Below are 19272 nucleotides of genomic sequence, written 5' to 3'. Positions count from 1 at the left end.
CGATATATAGATGACACTTTTGTAATGTGGCCCCATGGTGAAGAAGAACTGTCACGCTTCTTGCACCGTCTAAATTCCATCCACAAGAACATCCAGTTTATGATGGAAACAGAGAAAGATGGTTGCTTATCATTTTTTGGCATCTTGGATACTAGGAGAGTGGAAGGGCCATTAGGGCATTCTGTCTACCATTAGCTCACAAATACAGACCTGTATCTGAAAGCATCAAGCTACCATCACCTTTCACAAACCACAGGCATCCTTAGAACAATGGTGCACCAGGCTCATGTTGTTTCTGATGGAGACAGACTTACAAAGGAGCTGGAACACCTACAGTCGGTATTCAAAGATAATGGCTACTCTCCACATCAGATTAGTGCAGTGCTAAGGAAGAAGAAACGTGACCACCCACAATATCAAGAAGATAAGTAGCTGGTCAAGTCCAGCGAGTTCCTTCCATATGTTGGCAGCCTTTCATCTACAGTAGGCAGGATTCTGCCAGTGAAGACTAGTGCCCTTCTCGCTCCAATAAAGGATGACCTGGGTCTGCAGAAGGCTGGTGTTTACAGAATTCCTTGCCAGCGTGGCAAAGCATACATAGGTCAGACGATATGTACAGTACACGAAAGGTGTATCGAACATGAACACCACACTCGCCTTTCGCAGCCCAGTATGTGGGCTTTAATGGAGGATTGTATTACCACAGGACACTCTGTGGACTACTCTGCCACAAAAATCTTAGCCCCTGTGAGATCCTTTTGGGATTAAGCAATTAAAGAATATGTGGAAATTCATCTGGCACAAAATCTAATAAATCATTACAGTGACTTTCAACTGGAAGTGGCTTGGGACCCGGTGATCTCTTCAATTTCTACTGAGAGAGAAAACATTTTATTCATAATGAAATGTCTGGCGACATCTGACACTTGTTTTTAGTGACGTGAGTGAGTGTTCCGACAGAGTACGGACATGCAGCTTCACCTTTATGCATGCGTCTGCATGCCACAGATGGAACAGTATCTGCAGAGGGTGTGGATTTCAATAGAGGATGCTCTTGTGCCAGCCGCCAATGCACATTCGTTTCCATGCCAATTTTTGCTGTAAAGCTGACACCATGAACGAGCAGTCTCCAATGGCGGGCATTCACCTGAAGATGACTGGACGGTTGCCAGCCGAAATATTGTGGCAAGAAGTCAACATGATCTGGCTGCAATACTGAAACATTATTATTATTCAAAAGATTAAAAAACAGCCGACCAGTTGCAAAGGATAAAGTAATCTTTACCTAGGTTTCAATAGATATAAATCTATCTTCTTCAGAAGACGGCCTGGGGACAATGAACATCATAATTTATATTCAAGGTAAGATACATGAGTCAAGAATAAAGTATAACATATATTAGGAGAATCTTGTATTACAACATGTGAGAAGGATTGCTGATACTTACAGTATTACATTAACAAGGAGTGAAGTATCCTAGTCGTTTTTGCAAACATTTACATAACTCAGTTAATCCAAATAAAACATAGCCCTGTGAACAGGGTTTGTCAGACATATAAAAATTAAGAACATAGTAGTTGAAGAGCGCATGGGCGACAGAGTAAAATCGGCCAGCGTAGTAGCACTGCGGCCAGGGCAGGTGGCGCTCAGGTCGCAAACTATTTGCCGATTGGCGTACTGAAGTAACATTTGAAGTATCAATATTAAATGCATCCTTAGATAGAGTTACAAAAATAAATAAAATCATTTACCACTCCCGTTGTGACATTCTGGGAGTTATAGGAGCAATATGTAGAACATTCATCAAAAAAGGCAGGTGGCGCTTTTGCCGTGAGTAATATGTAGTGGCATATACAGCCAGAATATAAAGGTTATATTACCATAATAGTGAAGCACATAGGATGTATATAAGTAAAAATTTAAGAAAATCGTAATGGCTCTTAAGTCATAATTATGAAACCTGGGCTATAATCCAGTTAATACATATGTTAGAATGAGAAAAAATTATTACATGAAGGCCCGTATAGTGGCAGCTATGTTTAAAATACTCAAATTCCTGCCCGCCGAGGTATCAAAAGCTGCATCCAGGTATATGGACATCAAATTAAAAATTGTGAAAGCAGGTATGGCTATTGACTTTAATCACCAGTGCCTAGAGAAAGACATTATTCCTGATTATGTGAAAGCGTACGTAAACCTTAAACAGTGTAACAGAGTTCCTTCTATTAAAAAGAAGCTAGTGCATTTAACTATTTCGGAGAGCACAGTAAATTTGTACAAGAAAAAAGATGTTCTTAATAGTGAAGCTTACTGTATACATCTGTTTTTAACTAAAGCCTTTAAAGATCTTTGTAATTTTCAAAATGACCACCTGTGGAATAGTATTAATGAATGGCTCTTTAATCGTAAAGAAGTAATCAAAGCTAGACATGAAAAAAGGCTTTTGAAGTTTAGTAATAGGACCACAAGTAAAAGTGTTAATACAGCAGATAATAGTGTCAAGCACCCATTTTACGATAGAGTACTAAATAAAACCAATATTACGTTTACACAGGCTGAAAATGACTTGTTGTGCAAAGGCCTTAAATATAACTTGCCTGCTAAACTCGATAAATATCCTGCTGTTTGTAATCTCATTGTAGACCTAAAAATCGGTTTAGAATCTCTGAAATTAGAGAAAACAGAGCAAGTCAAATGTGCCTACGAATGTAACAACATAATAGAAAAAGAAATTAAATTATCCCCTAATGTGCAATCGGACGAATTTAGTATTGTAAAAAGCATTAATCATAAACTTAGAGAGCACGATGCCTTAGTCACTAAGAGTGACAAAGGGAACACCACCGTCGTGGCGTATAAAAATGAATATATAGAAAAGACTGTAAAGTTTTTTGAGGAAAACGATATCACTGAGGTTACTGTAGATCCTACTGCTGAACTGCAAAATGAAATCCGGCGTACTTTAACTAATTCCGTCAGCCTGTTCAATAAGTTTCAAAAGAAAGAGCTTATAAACATGAACCCAAAACCACCCGTGCTCGGAAGCCAGTTTAAACTGCATAAACGAAATCACCCTATCCGCCCTATAGTGAATGGTATAGGTAGTCCACATCATACGCTTGCTAGGCGCCTCCATTTTAAAATTAAAGATGCTTTCACATTTGAAAATAACTTTTCCATAAAAAACAGTAAGGAATTAATTAACAATATTCAGTCTATACTTTGTATACCTGACACTAGACTGGTGTCCTTTGACATCATCAGCCTTTACACAAATATCCCGGTCAATGAAACCATAGACCTTGTAAAAGAGAATCTTCTCAAGCATAAAAAATTAAGTGAAACACAGATTGCGGAACTCATTAGTTTGCTTAAGGTCGTTTTAAAATACAATTATTTCACATTTAATGGGAAAATGTATGTACAGCCAGATGGTCTAGCAATGGTTAGCCCACTTGCCGGTATTCTAGCAGAGATTTTCATCAACGCCCTGGAAACAACGTTCTTCAATTCTAGTTCAGAATTACGCCAAAAAATCCGCTATTATGCACGTTATGTTGACGACATTTTCATTGCTTTTGATGGCACTGATTATGATTTAGAGCTTCTCTTTAACACTTTCAACGGTTTACATGAAAAAATTTCTTTCACTAAAGAACTTCAAAATGATAAACGCGAACTAAATTTTCTAGATTTAACAATTTTTATACAAGATAATACCTTCCATTTCAATATCTTCCGCAAAGAAACATATTCAGATAATATTATTTCTGCTGACTCAACTCATCCAAAAGCTCATAAACTGGCATTTTTTCATTCCGCCATTCATCGAATGGTAACCACTCCTTTATCACCTGCGGCCCAAAAAAAGGAATTGAATGTCATCAAAGCTATTGCAGTCAATCATGGGTACAACCAGAATATGATCGATTACCTGCTCAATAAGAAAAATTCCCAAAATTGCTCGACTTTGAGAAATAACCTCCCCACAGATACCATAGAAACTAAAAAATTTATTTCCATCCCCTTCTTGGGTAACATATCTTATAGGATCAAACGTCTTCTAAATAAAAAATATAACTGTAACGTCTCTTTCTCTACAAATAACAGTTTAAAAAGAAATCTTGTACAGTCAGTAGAGATTGCCAGGGATTGGTTTTCTAATTCAGGTATTTACAAACTAACCTGTAATAACTGCCCCTCATATTACATTGGTCAAACAGGCAGAGCTGTGAAAACACGATATAAAGAGCATCTATTAGGTAAAAAAGGAATGAATATTCGCAACTCTACTTTTGCTGAACACCTCTTGATAGCCGGCCATACGCCTAAACAGTTAGAAGACACGGTTATCCTACACAGACAAGTCAAAGGACGGAGACTAGATCTGTGGGAAGAGTTATTTATTTTTAAACATCTTGAGCTCAAAGACGGCAATATACTGAATGATCAGCTGAACCTTGCCTGTAGACAATTTTTCGAAGGCTTTAAACCCGTACTGTTTAATATATAACATAAATGCTAGTAACCTCAGTACTCTATTTCCTCAGGAAGCTATAATGCACTTTGTTATCTTTTAGCTCACTGCCTGTTATATAATATATTTTTCTCACGATGTATGGCTGCCACTATACGGGCCTTCATGTAATAATTTTTTCTCATTCTAACATATGTATTAACTGGATTGTAGCCCAGGTTTCATAATTATGACTTAAGAGCCATTACGATTTTCTTAAATTTTTACTTATATACATCCTATGTGCTTCACTATTATGGTAATATAACCTTTATATTCTGGCTGTATATGCCACTACATATTACTCACGGCGAAAGCGCCACCTGCCTTTTTTGATGAATGTTCTACGTATTGCTCCTATAACTCCCAGAATGTCACAACGGGAGTGGTAAATGATTTTATTTATTTTTGTAACTCTATCTAAGGATGCATTTAATATTGATACTTCACATGTTACTTCAGTACACCATTCGGCAAATAGTTTGCGACCTGAGCGCCACCTGCCCTGGCCGCAGTGCTACTACGCTGGCCGATTTTACTCAGTCGCCCATGCGCTCTTCAACTACTATGTTCTTAATTTTTATATGTCTGACAAACCCTGTTCACAGGGCTATGTTTTATTTGGATTAACTGAGTTATGTAAATGTTTGCAAAAACGACTAGGATACTTCACTCCTTGTTAATGTAATACTGTAAGTATCAGCAATCCTTCTCACATGCTGTAATACAAGATTCTCCTAATATATGTTATACTTTATTCTTGACTCATGTATCTTACCTTGAATATAAATTATGATGTTCATTGTCCCCAGGCCGTCTTCTGAAGAAGATAGATTTATATCTATTGAAACCTAGGTAAAGATTACTTTATCCTTGCAGCTGGTCGGCTGTTTTTTAATCTTTTGACGTGGAACCGTTGCTGTAGCGCAGCTATGTTTAAAATTATTATTATTATTATTATTATTATTATTATTATTATTATTATTTCAATGAGCTATTTTTTATGGTTTCATAATGCTTATTCTTCCATTTCCTGTTTTCCTTAGATCTAAGCCAACACATATTTGCAAATATTAAGGTTGCGCAAAACATTTTTTGAGCAGTTTAGTTTAGATTCAGCAGATAGCCTACGTGATACATGTTGATCACTTTTAGTCACCTGTACTCGAAGAATATTAATTTGATAAATGCAAATTAGTACCTGGTTATGTGTTACATAGCCTTCCATTACAGTGGACACAAATATTATTGATGCTGGTGGAATTCACTTTCAAGTTGAACCACAGAGACCAGGTAAGGAAATAGATTCTTTTTAGATTTTAAATTAATGACTTTCAGTATGACTGAATTACTGCTGTTGGGGTAGGCTGTGTGTTGTAATGAGCACTCAGAAGTGCAGCTTAAATTTAATACATGTTGCTCAAAATGAAAACAAAGAGAGCTGCCTGTAGAATCCATAAAGTACATAGCTTTGATTCTACACTTGTCTATTGTTGGAATTTCATAGTTCAAGTACATGGAGAAATAAACTGGCACACTGAAATGCAGCATTCCAGTATTTAGCAACCCTTCCATTGTTCTTTCCTGCACAGATTTAAGTCACTGCCACAGTATTATGAGAGGGAGCCCACCACATGTCTCCTTGCCACAGCTGCCCACAACGGAATGTTCCAATATACAGTTCTCTCACACAATGCAGGCTTTCTTGGCCATTAATTACAACTATGGTTAGTCCGTATTTTGGGCATTTGACCATGGTCTAGGACACACATGGGCAACCTTTGGTGACCCATGTGCCTGAAAAAGTTCACAGGCTGCCTCGCCACGTGATATGACAGCAATGCTCCCAGCACATGAAGTCAAAACTATAGTGCCCGTGACATTAATGTTTATGAGGTAATGCATCAATGTGAATGAACCCCTTTCCTGACACATCATGCCAACAAATTGTCTCAAAAAGCTCTTTTTTAAGAGTAGATTCATTTTATGTTTACCTGGAAAACAGTAAAATTGATATCACTGAGAAGAAAATGAAAAACTGAAATATGGCAACATTGCATGAATGTAACATGGCAGATGCAGTGAACTCAGTGAAGAGCCATTAGCAGTGTCTCGCTAGGAATGCCCATACCAAACAGAAATGAAGAGACTTGTGTGGCATTCGTACTTTCAAATTAAAACTAAAAACCTCACAACCTGGTACTGATTATCAGGGCTAGACTACAGATAAGGTGTACAGCGACCACCATTGAATGTCCAAATTGGAAATTAATATTTTAAATTTGTCTTTCTGCAGCTGCGCTGTTTGTTGAGCAGTGTGTTTCATAAAAAAGCGGATTTTCATAGTGTATTCCTTCGCAGCAAATAGTGATTCACTACACAACAAGCAAACAGGTTTATTTTTGTATAGGTAAGTATGTCCAGAAGAACAAACACCATACATCTATGATGTATGAGCCTGACAGCATATCAAACTTTCACTACAGATGTGTGGTTAATGTGCAGCCTCTCACAGGAATACAGTAGGACTGCAAGTGAACAGCATAATCGTCAGGGGACACTAGGTTGGATGGGGGATGTGCTCAGATAGCTGAAACAGTTAAAGTGACTGCTCACATAAAGTGGAAAATCTGGGTTCATATCTCGTTCTGGTACAAATTATCGTCTGCTGTCACTGAGTTATTTCAATGCCCCATTGCAGCAAAAGTCGGAAATTTCTTTCATCAAGATTTATCTTTGTACATAACAAAGAAGTAATCTTCCATCCATTTCTTTGAAAATTGATGGCATTCTGTGTGTACTTTTTTCTTCTTAATGCCAGGTATTTTGAGAATGCACTCAATAAACATGCACGGAAGCACTTACACAAAGTTAACAAACAACTGGCACAAAACTTTACATACGAACAGACAATGGGTAAGTGTCTTGGCAAATCAGGGTTTCTGCAGGTAAGCCACACTGTATTTGCATGATATTTCAATTGCTTAAGTCATGATCTTCATCAGGTGTTCCCTGATGAAAATTTCATGCGAGTACAATGTTGATAACTAGCAGAAAACCACATTTTCAAAGATGACAGCATGTCGCCAGGGAAACCTGATGATTTATGAAAGATAAATAATTTGTTCAACGATTTATGATCCCTGCTGCCACTGTTCAAATCAGCACATTTTGCGAGTAGTTGATAATTTTCATGTCATTGTCGCTTGCTGCCATTGTTTGCAATCTATCAATGTGTAGCACAAACATAAGGAGTAAGCAGTAAATAATTTGTGTGTCTTGTCATAACTCATCAAAAGTGGTCTGGAAAGTTTTGAGTCTACAAAAAATAACAAGTATTGTAAAGGAGCAGCTACCTGACCCAAATAAGACTGTAAGAACTCTGGAAAACACAAGACAGTAAGGCAAGTGCTGTTTTTGACACTGGTTGCCCACCCATGATATAAAGCATGTATCTGAGTTTAATGTTTCAATTCCTGTTGTGGGAGACTTTTGTGTGGCTGTAATTCTATGGCTGGTTGATTTTTAAACCTAAACAGGCTCAGATACCCAAACTGTTTATAAAAAATTGCACAGTTGTTGGGTCATGATGGCATCCGAGCACTGCCATAGATGGCAGAGTCATGCTGATGTGCTTCCTAATGCAATATAAGGTTTAATGCTGTGTCATGTAGCACATGAAATATCAGTAAACATTCATGTTTCATGTGTGCAGTTTGTAAGTGGACATGTGTGATCTGAAGTATCCTCATAAAAAAAGTCTTGAGTGGTCAAATAAGGAGATCTTAAGTCATCAACAGATTTAGAGATAACTTCAGGTGTGTCTCACAGAAATGCCTCGGGAGCTGAGCTATTCATGTTGTATATTAATGACCTTATGGATAATATTAATAGTAACCTCAGACTTTTCACAGAATGATGCAGTCATCTATAATTAAGTACTGTCTGAAAGAAACTACACAGATACTCAATCAGATCAAGGTAAGATTTCAAAATGGTGCAAAGATTGGCAGCTTGTTTCAAATGTTCAGGAATATAACGTTGTATACAACACACTACATAAAATGTAATAACGTATGAATGTAGTTCGAATGAATCACAGTTGGAATTGGCTAACATATAGTTACAAATATCTGAATGTCGCAATTTGTAGGAAGATGAAATGGAACAATAATGCAATCACTAATCAGTTTACAAAGGAAGCTGCCTACAAAACACTTGTGCGACTTGTCCTAGAACGAGCAAGTGTGTAGGACATGCACCAAATAGGAGTAATGGGGAATATTAAACAGATTAAAAGAAAGGAGACAGGAGAATGGTCACAGGTTTGCTTGACCCATGGGAAAATGTCACAAATTTGCTGAAAAATTTGACCTGGGAGACACTTGAAGATAGACATGAACTATCGCGTGAGGATCTATTGAGAAGCTTCTAGAACAGACTGTAAGTGATGACTCTAGGAATACAGTAATATGCCCTGTATATTGCTCTCGTAGGGACCATGAACACAGTATCAGACTAATTACAACACGCCCAGAGGAATATAAACAATCATTCTTCTCTCGCTCCATATGTGAATGGAATGGACAAAGCCCTGATAATTGGCACAATGGGATGTACCCTCTGCCACACACATCACAGTGGTTTGCAGACTATAGATGTAAATCTAACCAGCAGCTTCCCAGTCACTTGACTAGAATGCTATGCAATAAACTATAAGTGGCTCTAGTAAAAATACTCTAAATGTTTAGTATAAAATGGCATTTGGAAATATCACAAAGATATTTTGGAAAATCTGAAATCTGATGTCCAGCACTGATCTTAAAATACCAAAGTATGAAGAAAATTGAAGTGGGTCAGCCCAAAAGATCCCCATATTAGTGTTGAGGCCTTCTGACCTTATTGGTGACATTCAGATACTTCTTCTGCTAAGATGAGCCAGCACAGACATTGGTGGACAGGGCATACCATCCTGTGTTTGTCACAATCAAAAAAATGTCCTAGAAGCTGTGCAGTATCTATTTCCCGCCTAGGTTGTACGTATAACGAACATCCTTTCGTTTAACTGCAACCATATGATTTCAGTTTGAGCCATTTTCAATTGGATTAGAGTAGATTAGATTTACTTTCATTCCAATTGATCCGTAGTGAGGAGGTCCTCCAGGGTGTAGAACATGTCAGAAAAACAACAATACATGACAAATATTTACAACTCAAACAAATAAGCTAATGTACCATTCCACAGGTCCCAAGTGGAATGATCGTCATTTTTTAATGAACACTATATGAAAGAATCATTTTACAAATACTAATGCACTGAATTTAAAATAAAGTTTTTTTTTAAATTTATTTATAAGGTAATAAACGTGTAATACAACTACTACAATACTTACTTACAATGAACACAATTACTGCACTGAAATGGTGCAGAAGTTAGATTGTACTTACACACACACACACACACACACACACACACACACACACACACTTATTTACAATGAACACATTACTGCATTGAAATTGTGTAGAAGTTATATTGGTTTTTTATATACAAATAAGTTGGTTCTACTGAGAAATTCATCAATGGAGTAGAAGGAGTTGGCCACCAATAAATCCTTTAGGCTCCTCTTAAACTGAATTTCATTGGCTGTTAAGCTTTTTATGGCTGCTCGCAAGTTATTGAAAATCTGTGTTCCTGAATAATGCACACCTTTTTGTACAAGACTAAGTGACTTTAAATCCTTGTGAAGATTATTCTTATTTAATTGGTCAAGTACATACCACAAATTGTACTTCAACCACCATAGTTGTGGCACATATTTGCCATTCAGATTCATATATGCAGACAACTTAACAAATTGTACGATTAGTATAACATACATGTGTATGTCCATTTGGAAATGGCTCAAAGCTGAAATTGGCGAACTGGGGCCAGACAGATTGCTTGTTAGCTGATAAAAGCAGCTGAGGTCGAAAATGCAAAATGCAAAAACTCACAATATCATCACTGCAGTTGTCTTACAAGATGTTTTCAATGCGAGACTGTTTTGTCACATCTGAAATGCCACTTGGATGCCCCTCTTGTTATGGCTATGTAATATGTCTGTCTTTGATTTAGTTTATTTGATATACTTTATCAGTTTTTATTCTGTGATTTCTTTGTGTACAGTTTTATTAAAAATTGCATCTGTTTCTCTTTACTCTGTTACAGAGCTCCAGCAGTAATGTCAAGTGTAATGCTACAGAGATACTGGCTGATGCCTACCCTTTGGAAAGACCCAGGCAGGATATTGTGAAAAACAATGAGTATCTCGCTAAACAGCACAATGTGTTCAGTGATTTGCTGATGGATGTCAACCCTACTGTCAGGAGTGTTGCTTTCAGAGTGAGTATTTCATGCTATCCGTAACGTGGTTGTAAAACTTTGTGGTGAGATTGCACATTTGTGTAAACTTTTTGTTCATCTAAGTGTAAGTGGACCTGAGGAAAAAAAGAATGTTGAACCTCCCATTTCTGCTATAATACTGAGAAGAATATTTCATAGCTTTGCGATTCTTCAGCTAACTTTTAGAGGTGGAGGCCGTAAAGTGAGACAGGTAGAATGTTAGTGGAATGAGGTCATATGTTTAGTACATTTTCACTGACAACAAACAGTACAGGAAAAAAGAAGGAAGTAAGATGAGCCATGTCTGTGAGAGAGACTGCTACATCTCAGCCACCATGGAAGGCTTTCCAGACTCCTAACAGAACTGCGGGACTGCCTCTCACTGCCAAGCAAGTATGATGGTTCTGCCTTCTATTAGCTAACCTTTCATCTTCTGAGATTTTTTGATTTTGTTAGTGGTCACAGAAAAAGAGAAAAGAATTAAAAATTGCTGTGAGCAATAAAGTGGTTCATGGTGTGGGTTCCTGTAGTCATGTCCTAGTTCATGAACCACGGGCAACGTATGAGTGGCCAAGTAAGTGGTCCCGACAGTCGGGATACCAGTTACTTTGGAATAAGGCTGGGCATCTCGGACATATTCTGAGTTGTGGTCACCTTTGTGCTCATACGGCAAAGACTACCAAATCCACCGGTTAGTTCGTCAGCCGTTAGGGGTAAAACCCAATGGGACTCGGGGCAAGTAAGGCTAGCAACCTGCTTCCCTGGTACTTTAAATATGATGCTGGCAGCAATCAGAGCAAAATGCCTCAGACCTTTGGAGGTGACAGAGTCCCACCTCTAACTGACAAACCAGGGACTCCTAAGATATGACTTGGCAAACAAATGGTAATGAGATGGGGAGCTATTAATATCAATGGGGGCTACTCTGGGAAGAAGGTAGAGCTGGCAGAGGCTGCAATTAAGATGGGACTGGACGTTTTAGCTGTTAGTGACATTCGGGTAAGGGGTGAGAAAGAAGAGGAAGTGGGAGAATACAAGGTCTACCTGTCAGGAGTCAAAGCAGGAATAGCACAATGGGGTGTAGGGCTTTACATCAGGAAAGAAATGGAACCCAGCGTAGTTGCAATAAGGTATGTAAACGAACGACTGGTGTGGATAGATTTGACAGTGTCTAGCAAGAAAATTAGGATTGTGTCAGTATATTCGCATTGTGAAGGGACGGATCAAGATAAGATGGATAGTTTTTATGAGGCACTCAGTGATTTAGTTGTTAGAGTAAAGGACAAGGACAGTGTTCTGCTCATGGGTGATTTTAACGCCAGGACTAGAAATCGAACAGAAGGGTATGAAAAGGTTATGGGTAAATTTGGAGAGGGTGTGGAGGCCAACAGGAACAGGAAACAACTCTTGGATTTCTGTGCCAGTATGGGCTTAGTAATCACAAACTCCTTTTTTAAACATAAGAACATTCACCGGTATACTTGGGAAGGCAGGGGAACCAGATCTGTCATTGACTATATAATAACAGATCAGGAATTCAGGAAGGCTGTGAGGGACACAAGTGTATTCAGGGGATTCTTTGATTACACTGATCATTATTTAATCTGCAGTAAAATTGGGATTGTGAGGCCGAAAATGCAGGAGGTCAGGTCCATATGTAGGAGGATAAGAGTGGAGAAACTTCAGGATAAGGAAATCAGGCACAAGTACATAACAGCGATCTCGGAAAGGTACCAGTTAGTTGAATGTAGTCAATTACAGTCATTGGAAAAGGAATGGACAAGGTACAGGGACACAGTACTAGAAGTGGCTAAAGAATGTCTTGGAACAGTAGTGTGTAAAAGTAGGATGAAGCAAACAGCTTGGTGGAATGACACAGTCAAGGCAGCCTGTAACAGGAAAAAGAAGGCGTATCAAAAATGGCTACATACTAGAAGTCAGGTAGACAGAGAAAGTTATATTGAAGAAAGAAACAAAGCCAAACAGATAATTGCAGCATCCAAAAAGAAATCTTGGGGAGACTTTGGAAACAGGTTGGAGACTATGGGTCAAGCTGCTGGAAAACCATTCTGGAGTGTAAATAGCAGTTTTTGAAAGGGAGGTAAGAAGGAAATGACAAGTATTTTGGACAGGTCAGGAAAACTGCTGGTGAATCCTGTGGGTGCCTTGGGCAGATGGAGGGAATATTTTGAAGAGTTGCTCAATGTAGGTGAAAATGCGATCAGTAATGTTTCAGATTTCGAGGTAGAATGGGATAGGAATGATGATGGAAATAGGATCACATTTGAGGAAGTGGAGAAAATTGTCAATAGATTGCAGTGCAATAAAGCAGCTGGGGTGGATGAAATTAAGTCGGAACTCATCAAATACAGTGGAATGTCAGGTCTTAAATGGCTACACAGGATAATTGAAAGGGCCTGGGAGTCGGGACAGGTTCCATCAGACTGGACAAAAGCAGTAATCACACCAATCTTTAAACATGGAAACAGAAAATATTGTAACAACTACAGAGGTATCTCTTTAATTAGCGTTGTGGGTAAAATCTTCTCAGGTATTGTTGAAAGGAAAGTGCGAGTATTAGTTGAGGACCAATTGGATGAAAATCAGTGTGGGTTTAGGCCTCTTAGCGGTTGTCAGGACCAGGTCTTTAGCTTACGGCAAATAATGGAGAAGTGTTATGAGTGGAACAGGGAATTGTATCTATGCTTTATAGATCTAGAAAAGGCATATGACCGGGTTCCTAGGAGGAAGTTATTGTCTGTTCTACGAGATTATGGAATAGGAGGCAAACTTCTGCAAGCAATCAAAGGTCTTTACATGGATAGTCAGGCAGCAGTTAGAGTTGATGGTAAATTGAGTTCATGGTTCAGAGTAGTTTCAGGGGTAAGACAAGGCTGCAACCTGTCTCCACTGTTGTTCATATTATTTATGGGTCATATGTTGAAAACAATAGACTGGCTGGGTGAGATTAAGATATGTGAACACAAAATAAACAGTCTCGCGTATGCGGATGACTTAGTTGTGATGGCAGATTTGATTGAAAGTTTGCAAAGTAATATTTCAGAGCTAGATCAGAAATGTAAGGACTATGGTATGAAGATTAGCATCTCCAAAACAAAAGTAATGTCAGTGGGAAAGAAATATAAACCGGTTGAGTGCCAAATAGGAGGAACAAAGTTAGAACAGGTGGACAGTTTCAAGTACTTAGGATGCATATTCTCACAGGATGGCAACATAGTGAAAGAACTGGAAGCGAGGTGTAGCAAAGCTAATGCAGTGAGTGCTCAGCTGCGATCTACTCTCTTCTGCAAGAAGGAAGTCAGTACCAAGACTAAGTTATCTGTACACCGTTCAATCTTTCGACCAACGTTGTTGTATGGGAGCGAAAGCTGGGTGGATTCAGGTTTCCTTATCAACAAGGTTGAGTTTACGGATATGAAAGTAGCTAGGATGATTGCAGGTACTAGTAGATGGGAACAATGGCAGGAGGGTGTCCACAATGAGGAAATCAAAGAAAAACTGGGAATGAACTCTATAGATGTAGCAGTCAGGGCGAACAGGCTTAGATGGTGGGGTCATGTTACACACATGGGAGAAGCAAGGTTACCCAAGAGACTCATGGGTTCAGCAGTAGAGGGTAGGAGGAGTCGGGACAGACCAAGGAGAAGGTACCTGGATTCGGTTAAGAATGATTTTGAAGTAATAGGTTTAACATCAGAAGAGGCACCAATGTTAGCACTGAATAGGGGATCATGGAGGAATTTTATAAGGGGGGCTATGCTCCAGACTGAACGCTGAAAGGAATAATCAGTCTTGAATGACGATGATGATGATGATGATGTGAGCAATAAAAATAATTGTTATATCTGTGTTGTCAATTTCAAAAGGTTTTGTTTGTGGCCATGATTATTTTTCTTAATACCGTCAATTGTATGTCCTGCTTCTTCATTTCAGAAAATATCCCAGATAGCCTCAAAATTTTGGGCCCACGTTCCTCCCAGTGTACTGCACCACTGGATATCAACAATGATTCTTCGGTTGGCAAAGAATATGGAAACTCCTCAAGTAAGGCAAAGCATATACCAGGGGCTACATGTTCTTGTAGAAAATCCCAATCCTCTGTGTACGAAGATTCTGGAGAAGGTATGTGAGAGTGTCCTTTTTTATTTTGACTGATGAATCAACAGTGCCTATAGAGTGCCTGAGAAGTACCCGTATCTGTTTTGCTTCTCTGTATTTGAGGAAATAATTGTTTTATTGGGATATTTGCTGTGAAGCCGACAAAAGCATTGCTGTCATCATAGTATTTCTTTGTTTCAGTATTGTATTGTTTCACGTCTCAAACTTGGCTACTAAGAGTATACATTGTTACAATATAGGGAAAGAATTAGTGGCATGTGTGTGAGTTTTCCAACCTCCACATACAAGATAAACGACAGAGATGATGGATGTGTTTAGAGATCACTTTTGCAAGGCTCCACCTCATAAAACAACCCTGCTTGCTGAGAGAAATGTGCTTTCATTTCAGGCAGTGTTAAAGATGGGCTACATTGCAGATGCAAGAAAACTCAAGAAGAAATGCATGCCACAATTGTTCTATGAATTGAGCAATCTCCAATGAAATCAATTTGCAAAAATGCAACTTAACTTCAAAGTTGTTGTTGTTGTTGTGGTCTTCAGTCCTGAGACTGGTTTGATGCAGCTCTCCATGCTACTCTATCCTGTGCAAGCTTCTTCATCTCCCAGTACCTACTGCAACCTACATCCTTCTGAATCTGCTTAGTGTATTGATCTCTTGGTCTCCCTCTACGATTTTTACCCTCCACGCTGCCCTCCAGTGCTAAATTTGTGATCCCTTGATGCCTCAAAACATGTCCTACCAACCGATCCCTTCTTCTAGTCAAGTTGTGCCACAAACTTCTCTTCTCCCCAATCCTATTCAATACCTCCTCATTAGTTACGTGATCTACCCACCTTATCTTCAGCATTCTTCTGTAGCACCACATTTCGAAAGCTTCTATTCTCTTCTTGTCCAAACTGGTTATCGTCCATGTTTCACTTCCATACATGGCTACACTCCATACAAATACTTTCAGAAACAACTTCCTGACACTTAAATCTATACTCGATGTTAACAAATTTCTCTTCTTCAGAAACGATTTCCTTGCCATTGCCAGTCTACATTTTATATCCTCTCTACTTCGACCATCATCAGTTATTTTACTCCCTAAATAGCAAAACTTCTTTACTACTTTAAGTGTCTCATTTCCTAATCTAATCCCCTCAGCATCACCCGATTTAATTTGACTACATTCCATTATCCTCGTTTTGCTTTTGTTGATGTTCATCTTATATCCTCCCTTCAAGACACTGTCCATTCCGTTCAACTGCTCTTCCAAGTCCTTTGCTGTCTCTGACAGAATTACAATGTCATCGGCGAACCTCAAAGTTTTTACTTCTTCTCCATGAATTTTAATACCTACTCCGAATTTTTCTTTTGTTTCCTTTACTGCTTGCTCAATATACAGATTGAATAACATCGGGGAGAGGCTACAACCCTGTCTCACTCCTTTCCCAACCACTGCTTCCCTTTCATGACCCTCGACTCTTATAACTGCCATCTGGTTTCTGTACAAATTGTAAATAGCCTTTCGGTCCCTGTATTTTACCCCTGCCACCTTCAGAATTTGAAAGAGAGTATTCCAGTTAACGTTGTCAAAAGCTTTCTCTAAATATACAAATGCTAGAAACATAGGTTTGCCTTTTCTTAATCTTTCTTCTAAGATAAGTCGTAAGGTTAGTATTGCCTCACGTGTTCCAACATTTCTACGGAATCCAAACTGATCTTCCCCGAGGTCCGTTTCTACCAATTTTTCCATTCGTCTCTAAAGAATTCGCGTTAGTATTTTGCAGCTGTGACTTATTAAACTGATAGTTCGGTAATTTTCACATCTGTCAACACCTGCTGTCTCATACATCTTGCTCACCAGATGGTAGAGTTTTGTCATGACTGGTTCTCCCAAGGCCATCAGTAGTTCTAATGGAATGTTGTCTACTCCCAGGGCCTTGTTTCGACTCGGGTCTTTCAGTGCTCTGTCAAACTCTTCACGCAGTATCTTATCTCCCATTTCATCTTCATCTACATCCTCTTCCATTTCCATAATATTGTCCTCAAGTACATCGCCCTTGTATAAACCCTCTATATACTCCTTCCACCTTTCTGCCTTCCCTTCTTTGCTTAGAACTGGGTTGCCATCTGAGCTCTTGATATTCATACAAGTGGTTCTCTTCTCTCCAAAGGCCTCTTTAATTTTCCTGTAGGCAGTATCTATCTTACCCCTAGTGAGACAAGCCTCTACATCCTTACATTTGTCCTGTAGCCATGCCTGCTTAGCCATTTTGCACTTCCTGTCGATCTCATTTTTGAGACATTTGTATTCCTTTTTGCCTGCTTCATTTACTGCATTTTCATATTTTCTCCTTTCATCAATTAAATTCAATATTTCTTCTGTTACCCAAGGATTTCTATTAACCCTCGTCTTTTTACCTACTTGATCCTCTGCTGCCTTCACTACTTCATCCCTCAGAGCTACCCATTCTTTTCTACTGTATTTCTTTCCCCCATTCCTGTCAATTGTTCCCTTATGCTCTTCCTGAAACTCTCTACAACCTCTGGTTTTTTCAGTTTATCCAGGTCCCATCTCCTTAAATTCCCACCTTTTTGCAGTTTCTTCAGTTTCAATCTGCAGTTCATAACCAATAGATTGTGGTCAGAATCCACATCTGCCCCTGGAAATGTCTTACAATTTAAAACCTGGTTCCTAAATCTCTGTCTTACCATTATATAATCTATCTGATACCTTTTAGTATCTCCAGGATTCTTCCAGGTATACAACCTTCTTTTATGATTCTTGAACCAAGTGTTAGCTATGATTAAGTTATGCTCTGTGCAAAATTCTACAAGGCGGCTTCCTCTTTCATTTCTTCCCCCCAATCCATATTCACCTACTATGTTTCCTTCTCTCCCTTTTCCTACTGACGAATTCCAGTCACCCATGACTATTAAATTTTCGTCTCCCTTCACTACCTGAATAATTTCTTTTATCTCGTCATACATTTCATCAATTTCTTCATCATCTGCAGAGCTAGTTGGCATATAAACTTGTATTACTGTAGTAGGCGTGGGCTTCGTGTCTATCTTGGCCACAATAATGCGTTCACTATGCTGTTTGTAGTAGCTAACCCGCACTCCTATTTTTTTTTATTCATTATTAAACCTACTCCTGCATTACCCCTATTTGATTTTGTATTTATAACCCTGTAATCACCTGACCAAAAGTCTTGTTCCTCCTGCCACCGAACTTCACTAATTCCCACTATATCTAACTTTAACCTATCCATTTCCCTTTTTAAATTTTCTAACCTACCTGCCCGATTAAGGGATCTGACATTCCACGCTCCGATCCGTAGAACGCCAGCTTTCCTTCTCCTGATAACGACGTCCTCTTGAGTAGTCCCCGCCCGGAGATCCGAATGGGGGACTATTTTACCTCCGGAATATTTTACCCAAGAGGACGCCATCATCATTTAATCATACAGTAAAGCTGCATGTCCTCGGGAAAATTTACGGCTGTAGTTTCCCCTTGCTTTCAGCCGTTCGCAGTACCAGCACAGCAAGGTCGTTTTGGTTAATGTTACAAGGCCAGATCAGTCAATCATCCAGACTGTTGCCCCTGCAACTACTGAAAAGGCTGCTGCTCCTCTTCAGGAACCACATGTTTGTCTGGCCTCTCAACAGATACCCCTCCGTTGTGGTTGCACCTACGGTACGGCCATCTGTATCGCTGAGGCACGCAAGCCTCCCCACCAACGGCAAGGTCCATGGTTCATGGGGGGAACTTCAAAGTACCACAATCAATTATGCATTACCACATAAAAATCTGAAAATGAAAGGATTTAGCCCAATATTCTTGAATGAACTATCTGATAATGATGTGGCAGACTACCATGCTTTGTTGTCACAATTTCCAGGTGTTGTCTCATTCGAGAGTATTATATTCTGACAGATGTGCATTATACCACAGTTCGCACGGGAGAATTGTTGTTTCCTAGTCTAAGAATATCCCCATAATCTTCAAAAGTCGGAAAGAAACCCTCCTTATGTTATAATATGGGCCGCAATGTCATCACAGTACCTTTTCAACCCCCCCCCCCTTTTTTTGCCCCCCCACCCCCACCCCCAGTGATATGTGAATGTAAATTTTGATTTGGACCTATTGCTAACATAGTTAACAACTGAGTTTTAAGAGGGCTGCCCAAGAAGTAAAACAAAATTTTTTAGAAAAGACATCTTTACTTATCTACAGAGAC

At 39.0% G+C, this 19272-nt stretch overlaps 1 protein-coding gene across 1 annotated transcript in view; it reads left to right on the top strand.

The window, feature by feature from the left end:
- The window catches only part of LOC126260642 (uncharacterized), a 166255-nt gene that overhangs the window by 53111 nt on the left and 93872 nt on the right, over positions 1 to 19272 (top strand). The window contains exons 8-9 of the mRNA XM_049957980.1: positions 10729 to 10902; positions 14857 to 15045. Of these exons, the coding sequence (XP_049813937.1) occupies positions 10729 to 10902; positions 14857 to 15045 (363 nt within the window). The remainder of the gene's footprint in view (positions 1 to 10728; positions 10903 to 14856; positions 15046 to 19272) is intronic.

The sequence above is a fragment of the Schistocerca nitens genome, chromosome 5 (assembly GCF_023898315.1).
Source record: "Schistocerca nitens isolate TAMUIC-IGC-003100 chromosome 5, iqSchNite1.1, whole genome shotgun sequence".
NCBI classification, from domain to species: domain Eukaryota; kingdom Metazoa; phylum Arthropoda; class Insecta; order Orthoptera; family Acrididae; genus Schistocerca; species Schistocerca nitens.
Note: the sequence above shows the minus strand (reverse complement) of the source record. Positions and strands in the feature narration are given on the sequence as shown.